The sequence below is a fragment of the Equus asinus genome, chromosome 4 (genome assembly GCF_041296235.1).
Source record: "Equus asinus isolate D_3611 breed Donkey chromosome 4, EquAss-T2T_v2, whole genome shotgun sequence".
In the NCBI taxonomy this organism is placed as follows: Eukaryota; Metazoa; Chordata; class Mammalia; order Perissodactyla; family Equidae; genus Equus; species Equus asinus.
The window spans coordinates 97,638,552-97,656,152 of record NC_091793.1 but is presented as its reverse complement, the minus strand read 5'-3'; the positions used below and the strand labels follow the sequence as shown (position 1 = coordinate 97,656,152).

General features: G+C 38.1%; 1 protein-coding gene across 5 annotated transcripts in view; it reads right to left on the bottom strand.

Moving 5' to 3' along the window:
* Window positions 1-17,601, bottom strand: part of GPD2 (glycerol-3-phosphate dehydrogenase 2) — a 139,096-nt gene that overhangs the window by 78,272 nt on the left and 43,223 nt on the right. For all 5 annotated transcript variants that reach the window (XM_070507796.1, XM_044768891.2, XM_014858273.3 and 2 more), the window contains exon 3: window positions 5,822-5,993. In XM_070507796.1, the coding sequence (XP_070363897.1) occupies window positions 5,822-5,993 (172 nt within the window). The remainder of the gene's footprint in view (window positions 1-5,821; window positions 5,994-17,601) is intronic.

Sequence of the window (17,601 nt, the reverse complement as noted above, 5' to 3'; positions counted from 1 at the left end):
TAAATTTCTAGATTAATTTTAACAGCATTTTGCAATCTAGTCTAATAGCAGTGTCCAGCAAACAGTACACTTTCATCTACTGCAATTCTACTGTCCTGAAATAGGACTTTTTCCTCCTTCATGGCAGGAGAGGGTGGTGGTGGAAGGGGTGAGGGGTGCGGATTTGTAATTCCCAGAATGCACGATCTTCCAAGCCTCTCTCTTTTCTGCATCTTTTTCTGCAATGCACACACCTCCTCCCTTTCACAAACCTTTACTTATGCAGAAGAGTGTTATTATCATCCTTCATTTATGTCTGAGAAACTCAAGGCTCTCCATAAGGTTACGACACCTGTCGAAGGTCATGGAGCTAGTAAGTGATGATGCCAAGATTCAATCCCAGTTCATTCAAATTCCATAACCTGTGTCCTTAGTTACTCTGCTATGCTGCCTTAGACCTGAAGGAACTTGAGTGAGCATTCAGGAATTGCTAGGCAAATACCATTCATAAAATAGAAATGTATATTTAGATTTTTAAACAAGAGAACTACAATTAATGTTCACTTCCAGTAAGAGGCAGTCTTCTCTGGATTCCAAATAGAAGCCATAAAGGTTAAGTTTATAAATCAGATTTTTAGAATGTACTAGGTACAAAACAGTAAATATGTACTTGTTACATACAAGTCACACAAAAGAACAAAAAGAACTGAAGAAAATACCTTGAAGAACCCTAAGAGAGTGAATAAATTTATCAGATTCCCCTCATTCCAGCTCTTTAGGGGCAAAGTGCCTACAACTGTACTTTGAGCCTGTGCTTCTGCCCAGGAACAGGATGCAGAGGTGTTAAGCAGTGAAGCAATTTCTACTGATCCTAGAGACCTACAGGAGAATGTGAGCTGAATTCTGTATATATTATGATTACCAAATAATATTCCCAAATGAAAATTGACTCCCAAGAAAATGCAGATGGGTAAGAATGCAAGTAAATGTCCATTATGAAGACTTCATGACTTTTTCTCTTCCTTCTACAGTCTTTGTTTATGCATTACCGAAAGTGCATTTGGGCACGGTATTTTATCAAAAAGCTTGTGCAGACATTTTTATACAAACCCTTTAACATCTAGTGGTTCCCCCAAAACTTTGATGTCCTGAAAAATCTAATTATTACTGGTAACTTTAAAAGATCACAGTAATTTATTTTTGTCAAATGTGACTAAAGATTAATGGATACAATCAGGAATAATTTGGTAAAAACATATCAAATGCAGAGAAAGCAAAATTTGTTGTTAAGTGAAGCATCAAATATAATAAAAGAGCAAATTCCATGAATGAACAGCAACAATGCACAATTCATTAACCAAATGCCCATGATTATTTCACACTTCAGAGAGCTACGGATATGATCAGAAATTGTAGTAAAAGGATAAATATAGATTAACTTCAGCATCTCTGTACATTTTAATCATAAATGCTACTCCTAAAGGGCTACCAGCATAATAAAAGAAATACAAACTAAGGTTTATCCATCCCTTTTATAAATCATAAATCTGTATATATATATAAAATAAGACATTCAGTCAATTACTTTAAAAGGCAGCAATCAATATGCCAAGAGATATTAAAAGTACATCATTTTCTTAGCTGTTACTAACTATAAACATTAAAAATCGGGTCAATATTCAGGCTCTGAAAACTCGCATCTCCTCAAAATCATCATCATCATTATCATCACTATCATCACCCACTGCTAATGCACTAGTCAATACCCTAATCACGACTGAATGCCCTGCACTGCCCAAAGAAAAAATGTGTTCAGCAAATATTAATAAACTATAAGTTCCTTGAGGGCAAGGCCACATTTTATTAGTCTTTGCATTCTCAGAGCTGGTTCAGTACTTGACCCACAAGCAGTATTGTTTAAAACAGAAAAACAAACTGGAAATAACCTAAAGAATCATTAATAAGAATATCCTTGTGATGAATTTTTCAGCCATCAAAAAGAATGTATAATGTTATAAATCAATGTTACTTCAATTTAAAAAAAATAAAAGAGGGGCCGGCCTGGTGGTGTAGCAGTTAAGAGTGCACGTTCCACGTCAGTGGCCCGGGGTTTGCCAGTTCGGATCCCGGGTATGGACATGGCACCGCTTGGCAAGCCATGCTGTGACAGGTGTCCCACATATAAAGTGGAGGAAGATGGGCATGGATGTTAGCTCAGGGCTAGTCTTCCTCAAAAAAAAAAAAAAAAATGAAAGAAAGAATGTAGGGGCTGGCCCGGTGGTGTAGTGGTTGGGTTTGTGTCCTCTACTTCGGAGGCTGGGGGTTCGTGGGTTCAGATCCTGAGCGTGGACCTAGCCCCATTAGTTGAGCCATGCTGTGGTGGCATCCCACATAAAGCAGAGGAAGACTGGCACATATGTTAGCTCAGTGACAACCTTTCTCAAGCAAAAACACGAAGATTGGCAACAAGTGTTAGCTCAGGGCCAATCTTCCTCATACAAAAAAAGAATATATACTATATACATGTAAAGATTGATTAAATATACTGTTATTTGAAAGAAACTCTGCAAAATAGTAACTACACTATGATCTTGCCTATGTTTTTAAAAAGATAATCTAGAAAGGGCACAAAAGCAAGCACAGGTGAGACTTTTACAAAGGACAAAAGGAATAAAAGGCACTTAACAGTGGCTGCCTTGTTATTATTGCACGCACAGTCCTTCAACTACCCCGACTCTTCAAGGAAGCTGCCTTTCCACCTTCCCTTACCTCCCCCACCAGTTCTAGGCTCCATTTAAACAATTCCTTCTGCCTTCATAGAGTCTTTTCTCATTTTCTCCTATCATTGATGCTCAGTTCTCATTTCTGGATCCTACCCTACTGTGTGTTTTCTCTGCCTCCAATCTGAGCAATACTGGACACACGTGGGGACATAGACACACACCCACACAAATATCCTGTGTAGACAACAAATTTGCATTTACTAATCTCAGCTAAGTAACCCCTATTCCTAACACACTCTCCACAGGAAAGTTCTAAACCTTTTCTACACTGAAGTCCCCCTACTTCTATCCATCAGTAGAACAGCTCACTTGTTTTTGTGTGTTTAAGAGCTCTTCATAGTCACACAGCCTCCCTCTTTTATATCTTAGAATCTTTCCTTTGTTTCTGTCTCTGAGAAATGTCTCTCACCTTCCTGCCAAAGCTAAGATCATCTTTGATATCCCGTTCTTTGTATTTTCGCAAGACCTTGTGCACGTGTTACTTGTATTACTTGCATTTAAAGTTCCTCTGCACAGGCTTCTCCCTCTGAGTCTACAGAAATATTCAGATTGCTCTTATCTTTAAAAAAGAAAAAAGAAAAAAGGAAAGGAAGGAAGGGAGGGAGGGAGGAAGGAAGGATGGTGGGGGAAGGGAGGAAGGGAGAGAAAAGAAAAGAAAAGAGAGAAGAGAAGAGAAAAAAGAAAAGTAAAGAAAAGAAAAAAAACAATTCTGGCACATTTTGCTCCCTTCTGTATATCCTACTACACCATCAATTACCTCCTTTGTATTCTTTGTCTCTAGACCACTTAAAAGTTGATGTCCATGCCTGCTCTTTCCTACTGCCTATCCATTCCCCATCATCAAACCTAATTCTCTTCAGTATCTCAAAGTGGCCTGTTCAATAAAGTGCACAGGCCTTTCGCTGGCATACCAGGCCCAGCTCTGCCTTTCCACCTTTCTCTCATATTCTCCCCTAGACAGCCTGGATGCTCCAAATGGAAACACATGCTGTCTCCCACAGGCACTGACTCCATGCTGTTTCTCCCGCATGTCCCCTCAGATTGGAACACTTTCAGCAAGCAAAGTCTGCTTCTTAAAATTCTACTCGTGCTAAATAGCAGCTTTCTTTCTCATGACCATTCTCTGCAGGTATGACGACTCTCACCTTCATATGTCCATAACATCCCCAAACCTTTTGAAAGGCACATATTCTCTACAATGTAATTCGGTCTGCACAAACAAGCACTATAGAACTGTGAGCACCACAAGGACGCCAACTATATCAATCATCTCCATATTCTCATGTGGTACCCTGCATACTGCCGTGCATACAACAGGCACTTAGTGAATATCTGCGGAATCAGAATAAAAAGAATTGCTATATATTTCAGTACATAGCACGAACACACTGGAGACACCAAGAAATATTTTTGAATCTTACTGGGGAAATGATTCTCTTTGACACAGAAAATTGTCACCTGGTAAATTCTAACTCCTGGATTGGGTAGTCTCAAATAAGCCCTCCTGTTATGTTGGGAATGTGTCCTCTCTTTCCACTCTCTTTCTCAGGCCTCCAAGGGAGAGAGTGAGTTCAAGTACCTTGAGATAACTGTAACTATTCTTTCCATCTGCTTTAGTATGTCCAAGGATAGTCAGGTTCAAACTATAAAACATGGAAGGAGACAGGGAATTATATGAAAATTGGAGTCTGCCTGGCAACAGAATAGATTTCACTGCTATATTTTGAATTTACCATTATTCAGAAGTGACAAAAAGGACCTAGCTGTGAACCCTACATGGATCAAAACTAAAGTGTAGGTCCTGTGCAATCATAGTAATTCTAGGGCATTTTTTGTTTGTGTATGCCTAAATCTCATTCAACTTCTTTCATTTGTGTGAAAGTCATTCTACCAGGTATGTAAGGTAACTGAATCTAGGGCGGCTGTGGTAGTCACTTAATCTGAGGAGAATTATTCCATGGAATAAAGTATTACCATTGAGCATGAAACTGCAATCAGTATTGAACCTTAGATGGTAAGTAAAATAATCCAGAGTCAAAATTCCTTGCAGCAGTACACAGCCCAATTTGACACATCTAAGCGTACCACAAAGGATAATTTCTCCAGGCAAGTGCTTCTAAAAGCCTTTTGCCTTCACGTTAATAATGGCAGCTATAATACTATCCACAACTTATTGAGCTTCTATTTTGTGTGACAAGCACTGTTTTAAGTCCTCTTCATGATTACACATTTGATCCTCTCAACAATCATTGTTTATTTGAAAAATGAGGAACCTTAGGGAAATTAAGTAATTTGCCCAAGTATGTGCTTGTGTGTGTACACATACATACACACACACACACACACATCTGAGAAAGCAGCTCAGCTGGGATATGCACCCACATTTCCTTGACTCCAAACTCTACACTAATAACCACATAAATTATTTTACTAAATCTATCATCTGTAAGAGCAGTGGTGTTCCATACTAAAATTTCTTTATTTTCCTGTCATGTTTAAGGAACTTTTCCTCATGTCTTTCCTAATGCTGACTAATAGAGTGAGACAGAACTATAGGTTAGCAACAGTTTTTTCTATCATTTATTCACATAAACTGGAGTTTCTCAAACTGCAGTCTGTATTTCACTGGAAGAAATGATTTTAAGAGATAAAGAAGAAAAGAATTATTTTAATAGATTAATTCATTTTAATCAATCTTTTCTACCCTTCACTGGGATAAATGTAATTTCAGGTGATAGGCAAATATTTTTATTCCATTTAGATGTGTTTACTTAACTATGTATTAACAAAATTAACCAGAACATCAAATCAATGAATTCACAGGAATACAAAGTGTTTTTTTAAGTAAACTCATTTGAGTATAAAAAAAGTTACATTTAATTTTAAAATTGTGCAAATGCCTATATTAAAAAAAATGTGAAGGTGCTTCACAAAGGATGGAAAATTAGGAAACACAGCAGAAATGCAACTTTACCAGCATAGAGCGCATACTGTGTGTTTATACTTGGGAGGAAAGAGACACCTTTATCTGTGTTACATCCATCCACATCAGGACTTACCTCTGGTGACAGCATCTAGCGCACAGCCACATCCTGTTGCTCCTCCTCCAATGACAAGGATATCGAATTCAGATGTATTTTGCAAAGTCAGCAGCTGAGCTTCTCTGGAAGGAGGCTCCCTGTTAACAGGCTCTGAAACACACTCTGCTGCTTCAACATAGGCCAGGTTCACCTGATGTAAAAGCAGACCACTTTCAGTCGTCCATCTGGAATGCCAATTTCATAAATTTTACAATATACTGAAAGAAGAGATTTGCAATGGAGATAACGAATACCACGGCTAGACCACAGTCCACAATCCACACGGAATTAAAGGACCAACTGCCTTGGAGGAAAATTCTGGGTGTATTTTTTTTTCATGAGTCATCACTACTGAGTCATGGAACACCTGGTTTCAAATTCAATATCTCAACTGCTTGTTTTGGCTTCCTATACAGCCAAGTTCAATTATTTCCCACACTGTACAGCAATTCCAAAATACCCTGTCTAAGGCCATTTACAGGAGAACATATGGAAGTGTTTTGTCCAGTAGCAGCAATTCATTCAAATAACATTTAAAAGTGATGAAAGGAAAAGGAAAAGTACTTTATGCCTTTCTGAATTTCTTAAAAGTATATGTTCTTCATTCCTTAATTCCCCTGATAAAAATCTATCTAGAGTTTGAGGGGTCTATAAGTTTAAGTCAGTCCAATTGAAAAGAATCCATTTCACAGAAGTTAATATTTAGTTTAAATGATCAGCTAAGGCCAATAGGAATGGTATTTTTCAAAGAGTTTAGTCAGAGGCTTACCTATTAAATGTCTCAATAAAAAATTATAGATTTTATATATTTAATATACACTATTTCAATTTTTGAAAGCTTTAACAATAATATAATTAAAGTCAGTCATAGTCCCCCTAAAGAACAATGACATTCCCTATTCCAAGTTCTTTCATTAGAATGTAACTTATGATCCTGAATCAAAAACGATGCTGATCTTTAAAAAAATAAAAAGCAGTTGCTAGAAGTTAGAGTCAAAAGCCTAGAAAAATAGATAAACATCTGTTTTTTTCCAAAATGCTAATTCTAGTTTCATTCACTATATTCAACAGTGCTGGTCAACGTTGCTCTAAGAGTTAGTTATCCACAGATATGTGACTTCTCTTTCTTTTCTTTAAATCACAGTATCAGCACAACGCATAACAGCCAGTCTGCTGTAGGGGCCCCGTATAGAGCTCTAAACCACAAGGCTTGTTCAAGAGAAGGTGATGTTAGCTCTGACCAAGAGATTTTTCTAATAAGTGATGTTTTTATTCATTTAAATAAAATAAACCAAATTGCTCTTTACAATTGGATTTTACTATGATCAGGCCAATTGGATTTCTATAAAAATAAATCTAGAAGCCACAGAGTACATTCAAAGAAACCCAGATTAGGGTCCGAGGGTCCTAGCTTAGGTCTTAGCACTCCTGTTTACCAGTAATGTGACTTCTGACACATTATCTCTCTGGGCCTTGGTTTCTTCATTTGTAGAATGGGATAACACCCCTGTGATGTCTCTATCTCTACATCTCTGAGATGTCTTCAGTCTGAATGGAATAATGATAGGAAAGTAGTTGGAAAACTATAAAATATCACCAAAGAGTTGTCGTTGTTGTTGTTAAATAACTTGACTCCTTAATAGCATATAAAAGAGAACTTTCAAAACATATTTTACTAAGTATCACAAAAACAAAAGGTTATAATAGGTACCATAATTTTTCAGGCTTTTAATTCAGATGCCAAGCCACAAAAATCTTACTCTCCTTTATACAATGCCTCCTAATTATCTGCTAATAACTACTTCCCCAGGTTCACATCTACATACACCCAAGGTAGCAAACTAAACAAATGCAACTGCTAGGTGCTGTGAAGAATACAACATCTTTACTCACGGTCTTTGCCTTCCATCATATAACGAGAGGAAGAAAAAAAAAATATATATATATATGTATAGGATACACATACATAACAAGCATGTAGAAAAAACAAATGCCAAAATAGAGAAAAAATGCACCAGGCTACGAGCATTCAGATTAGGGAGGGAGAGTCTTTTTATTTGAGGATTTCAGTTGGGCCATGACAGATGGGTAGGTCTTGGACATGAGACTGACAAGTGACTAAACCGCCAGAGCGTTTTCACACATCAAAAGAATTTTGCTGACATTTTCTGCTTGGTAAGTTTTCTAGAAATACTGGTGAAATAAATTTGACGACTACATTATGATATAGTTCATTAGAACGTGGTAATTCTAAAAGCCCCATGTTCTACTCTGCTAACAGGGCATAAGTAAGAATATTAAACTCAACTGAATTTCTTCTTCAGCAAGTATGCTAGATCTGAGGGGCAACTCTCACGCCTGTGGGTTTCTCATTCCATTAACTACACTGTGTCTCCCATTTTCATCCCCTGCCTCATCCTTCTTACAAGCACACTCTAATTGGTCTTGTCTTAACAATAAGAAACCACCCTACGAATTACATAACAACTGTCCTAAAAGTTCTTGAAAAATCTGTATACCCTTGCTTTTCCTACTGCCTCCTCACCTCCTACACACTCCTCAACCTACTCCTCAACACACTTTAATCTGGACTTTCACGTACACATCAGCACCACCATCACCACCACCAAAACTAATGTCTACTATGCTGCTAAATTTTTCATCCCTCATTTCAGTTGTCATCTCAGCACACAACTGACTGTTCACTTGGCTCAGCATCTGAGAGATGACCTTCTGAATTGATCTCTCTCTCTCTCTCTTTCTAGCCTCTTTTCACTACCTTCTCCTAGTTTTCGTTGGCTGTCCCTCTACTGCCCAACATTAAACACAGAGGTTCCTCTTGGATCTGTCCTATAGACTCTTCTCAGATCACTAAAAAATCTCTCCCTAGAGAGAATCTCTTCTACCTCCATATCATCAGATATCTTTTCTACCACACTGACTTCCAATTTTGCTCTGCTATTCCAGAACCCAGATATCAACTACCTACTTGGCACTTCCATTTGGATGCCTCACAGATATCTCAAAATTGAACTGATGACTTTATCTCCCCAATCCTTTTTCCCTGTCAATGTTCCTTATCTCAGGAAAGGTACCATTATACATCCATGCTTGTGTCACTCTCTTAAGTCCCATATCTGACCTATCACTGAGTTCTATCAATTCTACCTCCTACAAAATTCTCAAATTGAGTCATTTCATCTTCAATGCCACCTTTCAAGTCAAGGTATCTTCTCTTTCCCTTATACTAATATGATATCCTCCTACAGGTCTTTGCACATTTACCATGCCTCCTTCCAAGTCATTCTCTATACCACAGCTGGGTTGGTCATTTTAAAACCCAATGATGTCATTTCCATGTGTAAAACCCTTCAAAAGCTTCCAATTTAATTTAGGTTAAGGGTAAGCATCTTTACTCTGGTTTCCAAGACTCTTCACAGTCTTTAGAGTAGCTTAAACTTAATGAAAAAATGGACAATACCAATGCTGATGAGGATACAACCACAACTAGAACTCTCTTATGTTGCTGGTAGAAATGCCAAGTGATACAGTCATTTTGGAAAATAGTTTGGGAGTTTCTTACAAAGGTAAACATACATGTACCATACAACCCAGCAACCCCCTCCCAGGTAATTACTCAACAGAAATCAAAACCATGTTCACACAAAAACCTGTAGGCAAATGTTTACAGTCTTCATTTCTAACCGCCAAAAACTAGGAGAAGTTCAAACATTCTTCAACTAGTAAATGCCTAAACCAATTGTGGTACATCTATGCAATGGAATAATAACTGGCAATAAAAATGACAAACTACTGATAGATGCAACAACATGAACGAATCTCAAAGGCATTACGCTAAGTCACGGGTTGGCAAATGACGGTTTTCCATCCAAATCGGGCTGCCACCTGTTTTACTAAACAAAGCTTCATGGAACACAGCCACCCGCAATCATTCATGGATAGTCCATGACTGCAATCGTGGAGTGGAATAGTTGTAACAGAGACTGTATGGCCTGCAGGCCTAAAATATTTACTCCCTGACCCTTAACAGAAAAGTTTGCCAATCCCTGTGCCAAGTAAAAAAAGCTACACTCAAAAGTCTACGTATGGCATGATTCTCTTCATACAATGTTCTGTAAAAGCAAAAGTAGAGGCTCAGAAAACAGATTAGTGATTATCAAGGTTTGGGTTGGAGGAGGGGAAGAGTGACTACAAAGAGCAGGAGCTCACTTATGAGGATGAAGGAAATGTTCTATATCTTGATTGTGGTGGTGGATCCACGACTGCATGTACTTGTCCAAACACACAGAACTGTGTATTATAAACGATGAATTTTACTGCATGTAAATTACACCCCAAATAATACCTCAACAAACTGACTTAAAAAAAATACGTAAACATATATACAGCAATTATGTGTCAGGCACTATTATAAAGGTTTCACCTTTTTCTAGCCATTTAATCCTCACCATAACCCTGAGGTAGGCACTATTATGATCTCCATTTAAGAAGTAACTGAGACACAGAGAAGTTACATAATTGGCCCATGATTATCCAGCTGGTGTATGACAGAGCTGGGAATGGACCCTACAAAGCCTGGCAACAGTGATGAAGTTTTACATTGCTACATCATCCTGACTGTACACATAATTGAGAAAAAATAAAGAAACAGACTAAATAGTTATAATAAGATGAGATATCACCAGTTGCTAAATGCAGAAAGTTTTTGTTTTTTTGGTTTGGTTTTGTTGTGGAGGTTTTGCTGAACAGTCCTTCCAAAAAAATTTTTTTAAATATATGGCACTATTGAGGGTAATTTATTTAATTTCTGACACTACATTTAAAATAACATTTTATTTTTGTTTATTTTTTTCATAAAAGCTGGAAAGTGTTACAACTGAGAAGCAAAGCACCAAGTTTATTTTAGAGAGAGTAAACACAGCCTAAGGCCTTACTTATAATTATGACAAGAGAAAGACTCATTTTGGCTTCATATGGCTTTGAGTCACAAAAACACATCTGCACTCTACCTTCCCTAGAATATGTTGACGGAGGGGAAATGAAGAGAAAAGCAGCAGGAATAAAACAGTAGTGGTAAGTAACAACAGGCTCTAAGGAAAGAGGCCTTTGTGCCCCAAATCCTCCCAGACCTGACCTTCCCTCGCCTTCCTTTTTTCTAAGGCAGTTTGATTAAACAGGAATCTGGGAGACAAGCTCCCTTAAGGGATTGATCTAGAGATTCTGGGAGAAGCCTGGGAATGGCAACATGCCCTAAATCGCCTGAGAGACCAAAACTCTCCAGTGTCCTGAGAAGACAGCTGACCCACCATCACTTACTCATCCAATCAATATTGGAGGGCCTCAAGTATTCTACAGACTGGAAGACAAAACAATAAGATACAGAGGCAGTTATAATATTCCTTAACAAGTGGATTTAAGGTTTAGAAGAGGACATGAGAGCCACAGGAGGTACCCCTCATTCAGACCTCAGAAGGATGCCTAGAAATTACAGCTAAATCAGGTCAAGAAAGACCAGTAGGCATTAGCTGGGTGATGATACCAAGAAAGGAAGTAGGAATAGCATGTGCTAAAACCAGAAGTCATACGAGCTTCTTTTCTTTGGTCGGCACACTACTTGTCTTAAAAACAGAAGTCACACATCCAATATTTAAAAATGGCTATATTTCACATAAAAACTAGGATTTCCATCTGAGATAAATCTGCTGAAACTCAACGGCAGCTGCTGCCCTTAGGCAGGGCTGTGAGCTCTTGTCAGCCCAGGATTCCCACTCACTGGTTTCATCCACTCTTCTCACCAGACTAGTCCCCAAAGGCATATAAATCGGCCAGCCCTGGCCTAAAGCCTGGACACGCCCAGCACTACTGGATTCAGGATCTACTATCTAATTCAGCCATCGACACCAGAAGAAAGGTGAGCCCAAGACACCAAGCAAACTGCCTTTTACCTAGTGCAATTCAAACCACAGGTCTCGAACACAAAATTCTCCTCTTGATGGAATAAGGAGAATACCTAATATTTAATATGACTTTGACCTTGTTTGTTCTGATTATATTTAGTTATTGATGAGCTGTGTGGAAGTAGGTGTTTTTTTTAACTTGTAAGCCAATTTTCATCTACATTTTTTAAAAGATAAAATTCCTCCAGCATTCTGATGGCAAACATAAAGCTTCTGTCAAGAGACTGGCACCTAGGAACACCTACATAGAATTGAAAGCCAAGTTCACAATCTTTGAGAGTCTACAAACCAGAGAACAGAATAGGATTCAGACTGAGATCAGTTGTACTACGTCTGTGCACAATTAGACTTGCAAATTAAAAAAAGAAAAAAAATCCTAGACATTTGCAACTTCGGGTGAGACCGAAAACAAGATCTAATAATTAGTGTCTATTTCTGAAAGAAGTGCATATTTAAAGACCACAGGCAATTAACAACCAGGTTGTCCTGTAATCATGTACAATAATAATTGGAGTATAAAGTAGGGTTTCATGCAAATCACTTCATGCTGCAACCATCACTCTCACCCTCTCCCATATCATGTGATTCAATCACGTATTGATAATGCAACCGTTAGAGTTAAGGGAAATTCCTTCCTGTCTTGTTGTCACTGAAAAAGACTATATTTGTATATTCCTGGAAAGAAAACACAACAAGCATCTCCTTACAGTGAATCTTAAGATGTTTTAATGGCCTTCATCTCCTGAATCACTTTGTGATCCTAAACAATGATGTTTTTTCTTGTACTTACACAACAGTAAGCAACATTTCTCAATGTGGTCATACTCAGTGAGGGATCCATGACTGCTCTGTAGGAAGAGCTGCTAATGGTTGGACTGTTATTTCCATCAGGGACCAGATGGGAGAAAATGGGACGAGGCTATCCTTCTGGGGTGGCTGAGATGGGAGCTCTAGTTCACCTTGAAGGTGCTATCCAGCCTTCAAGCAGCTGTGATTCCTTTGAGAAGGCACAGAGAAGCTCTTTAACTAGCAATCATAATACAACCAGACCATTCAATTGTAAAGCTTTCTCATAGCTGAAAAACATGGAAAACGCTTTGGCTGTGTCTGATTCTACTTCAAATAAATTCATATCATAATCGACTACACGATCTGAGGTTTGAGGGATATGTTTCCTCAGTTTTCAAATAAATATTTTAAAAACATAGAATATGTGTTTGGAGTTGTCTGAACCGGATGCTGCTCTTCAATTCCAACAGCATACTGAGAACTAGAGGCTCTGGGGAGGAAGCCTGGGGTCAGGGAGGGCAGGCAGAGAGGGAGGAAGAGGCAGAACTCTACTTGCCTAGCTGCTGCTGGCCCACTCACCCACTCAAATACTTCAGCTCCTTTAGGTCTCACAATCACCACTGAAGGGCGGGATCCTTTGGCCAGCGAGGAAACTGAGTTAGGCTATTTCTCGGGCAAGCAACCGAGAGAATCAGAATTTGACCCCAGGTTTGACTCCAAATCCCATGTCCTCAGCTCTGCTAGGTTACCTATGCCTACAGGTGTGGGTTACCTGGGCCCCTAGATCCACCAGCCTCTCTGGCCCCAGCAATGCAGGGAGCTGTTGCTGGCAGCCAGTGTAATCAGGAGTCCTAGGGAAACTGCCCAGCCTATAGGCAGCCACACTGGGCAGTCAAGGTGACACCTAGAGTCCCATGAAACCGCACTTTTCCTTAAAAAACCTCCCTAACACATACATCTGGAAATGGACACAGAACTGAAAGAGGGCTCACTCTTCCCTCATCCTTCTCAGGTGAATAAAATGCTGACCCAAGGTGCCAAAGGACCCGTTTCAGAGCTTTACAATCCAGACGGCCCTGGGCTACATTTTAACCTTGTGTTCAAAACAGTTTGGGGTCAAACTTGTGATGAACACTTTCCATTCCTCTGCGAATTACTTCAACTAATACATACATTTTTATAATTTTTCTCGTTTGTATTCACAAGCATATAATTAGATCTCAGAACTTCTTTGCCGAAAAATCACAAATTGCAAAGTAAAGCAAGCAAGTAAAATTAACATTGCCTAACTTATCTTAAAGCATCTATTTTCTTCTTAATTTGCAAAACTCTAGAGGAAGCCTTCCTAGCATAAACACAATTTAACTATTAAGCTGGAAGATGAGGAGAGGGAAGCTATAGGACTCTCCTCAAAGCATTTATAGAAAGTTTCCTCAGTCCCACAATATCCCTAAAAAGTTTCTTAAAGAGGCCTTAAAATGAATAAATAGTTGAAAATGAAATGCAAAGTCAAATCGAAATGAATGTCAATGTTGCTCAGTTAGCAACAGCCTAGAAGCTCACCAGCTGTCAATGCTAATCATAGCTCAGTTGTTGACTGACTGTGTGACCTATAGCAGTACAGTTAACCTCGCTGATTTTGTATGCCAGCAAGAAAATAGCATCACAAACTCCTCGAAGGCCTGATGTGTTATAACTCTAAGATATCGCCATGGCCCCACTTTGGGAGCTAAGTGTTAAATAAAAACCAAAATTATAAGAAAGATGATAGGATGCTCTTCAAAGAGCATTTCCAGCTCTGTCCACATAATTTTAGTGCTTTGATAAAACATCCTCTGAAGAACCAGTTAACCATCTAGCGTAGTTAAGAATAATTTCAACTGGCCTTATCGAAAATACAGTGTATTCAGAATCTTCATCAAGCTTTAGTTATCACACACAGCCCCAACATATTTACTTGTACTTCTAGGAGAAAAACAGTTTTCTAGGAATCTATGCACAGGGTTCTAAACAAGAGAAGCAAGTGAATGATATAGTCTTTGGCATAAACCCTAACAATAAAACTTTCATCAAAAGACACATAGCTCCTTTGTCAACTAGATTAGAAACTAAAGTCAGGACACAGATGTAAAAACTGGACGCTTAACAAAACGTTTTCTTCTGGAGAACACTGCTGGGTTACATTTCCCACCGTCCCTTACAGTTGGCTGAAAATGATCCAGTGGGTCAGGAAAGTCCTCTGACATGGCAGAGCCACTAGAATAAAGGGCCATAAGTCCCTGAAAGATTGCAAGAAACAGGTCCCCCCCCATCCACATGGAACTGAGTGTAAGCAAGAAATAAACCTTCGTTATGATAAGCCAGAGCCTTGGGGTTATTATATCAATTAGTTTACTCCAACTAATTTACAAACATGAAACATCTTTAGGATTACAACCCAAGATTCATAACTTGACTACTTTGTATACAGTCCATACCTGATTCAGAATCTTCCTCTAATAGGTGAGGTCCCATCATTTACAGAAAAATAAATCTATACAATAAAGCTCCAAGGGGACATATCATCAAATGCAAGCCCCACGAAACCATGGTGCAGAGACATTTCTACCTTCATATTTGACATAATGCTGATACTGACACCTCTCTAAGCAGGGAGGTGGGACCAAGATGCCTATTATGCAATCACTAGTCTTTTCTCCACCTTCATATATATTCTTCATATGGTCTCTAACACTGCAGTTCCCACCTAAACACTAAAATTAACAAAAATGAAGACTGGTTAAAAATAGTTGCTGTTACAGCATTTCATAAGATTTTTTTACAAGAAAGCCTGCTTATAAACCTATGAAAAATGCCTCCGGAGATGAAAGATCATTTACTCAGAGAGAACAAACAAGTCTGGTAGCCTGAGTTGACTCACAAAGTTAAAAGCAAGCCTGTAAACACAAGCCAACGTGTCACACGGTAATTTCAGCCACGTCAATGTTCAGGAAGATTTATACTGATTTCAAACCCAGAGATATTCCTTAGCTTAGGGACCAGAAGAATATTTATGAAAAAGTTTAAATTCTTAAAAATATTAAGAAATTACTTTAAAAATTTGTTATATACAATGAAAGATACTACTGAGAAGCAATGCTTAAGTGGAATTTTTTTAATTTAAACTTTCTTAATTGACATCATGTCCTATATGCTATGCTTATGATTTTTAAGTATAATTTTTTATCTTTTTTAGAGATTCTATTTTTTAGAACAATTTTAGCTTTACAACAAAATTGAGAAGAAGATCCAGAGACCTCCTATATAGTCCCTGCTCCCACACATGCGTAGCCTCCGCGATTACCAACATCACTCAACAGAATGGCACATTTTTTACCAAGGATGATCCTACATTGATAGATCATAATCATCCAAAGTCCACAGCTTACTTAAGTGTTCACTCTTGGTGTTGTACCTTCTATGGGTTTGGACAAACGTATAATGACATATATCCATCATTGTAATATCCTACAGAGTTATTTTCACCTCCCTAAAATTCTCTGTGCTCTATTCATCCCCTGGAACCACTGATTTTTTTACTGTCTCCATCGTTTTGCCTTTTCTAAAATGTCATATAGTTAGAATCATACAGGATATAGCCTTTCAGATTGGCTTCTTTCACTTAGTAACATGCATTTAAGATTCCTCCACGTCTCCTCATGGCCTGACAGCTCATTTCTTTGTAGTGCTGAATAATATTCTACTGTGTGCACGTACCATAGTTTATTTATCCATTCACCTACTGAAGGACATCTTGATTATTTTCAAGTTTTGGCAATTATGAATAAAGCTGCCATAAACATTAAAGTTGCAGGATTTTGTCTGGACATAAGTCTTCAGCTCCTTCGGGTAAATATCAATGAGCACATTTGCTGGACTGTATGGTAAGAATATGTTCAGTTTTGTAAGAAACCACCAAACTTTCTTCCAACGTGACTACACTGTTTTGCGTTTCCACCCGCAGTGAAGGAGACTTCCTGCTGCTCCACGCCCTCACCAGCACTGGTGTTGTGCTTATGATTTTGATTTCTCTTCTCTAACCTCTACCAGTTTCTCTGTCTAATAGCTAATATAAGCAACATTATGCTAATTAAAACCTCAGCTGTTTAAAGAATCTGGTGTTATACCTCTCTTGTGATGCCTAACAAGGCTAGGTCTATTTTAAATTTTCATACCTTATATCAGGGGAGGGAAATAAGCACAATAGATACTAAAGATCTGCTGTGTTTCACATGCTATGATCACTGGCTCATATAAGCTGACTTAATTAGCATTTCATGAGGGGAAGAAAGCCTGGGAGTCGAGTGGCATTATCCTTACCTTACAGAGAAACTGGAGTCCTGAAAACTTTCATAAGCTGTGTACAATAACAGGCTCACCAAAACCCACATTTATGTAACAGACACTTTCAGGAAGCTAAATATTTTTTCCTTTGGGGATCTATTAAAATAAATCCCAAAATCTATTCTTGTAATAATATCTATTAATTATAATTAATACTAAATAATATTTATATTAAATAATTTGTATTGTGTAATAATTAATAATCTACTAATAATCATTCTATTTTTTGCTGCTTCTCCAATCTATCTTTTGTATTTGGAGTCATTAGTACTACCAATCAAAAGGACTTGCTTTATTAGAATTTCTTACAAATAATGTATTGAGAGGGAGAGACTGAAATTACAAGTTATAATAACATTCTCAAAATTCCTATGGATTGTAATTATTCATGCATCACTTTGCCTCTCATTACCATAAGTCTTTTTCCTCCTTGGTTTTGATGGCACTAACAATAAAGGTAGTATAGTTTATCTATAATTCAACTCACCTAACACATTGCCACTATGATTGTTTTCATGTTCCCTTAACTAGCAAGTGAACTGTAGTATCTAGTAAGCCACTCAAAGTATAGTGAAATGTGATCTCTTACAAAGAGAGAGGCTATTTTGC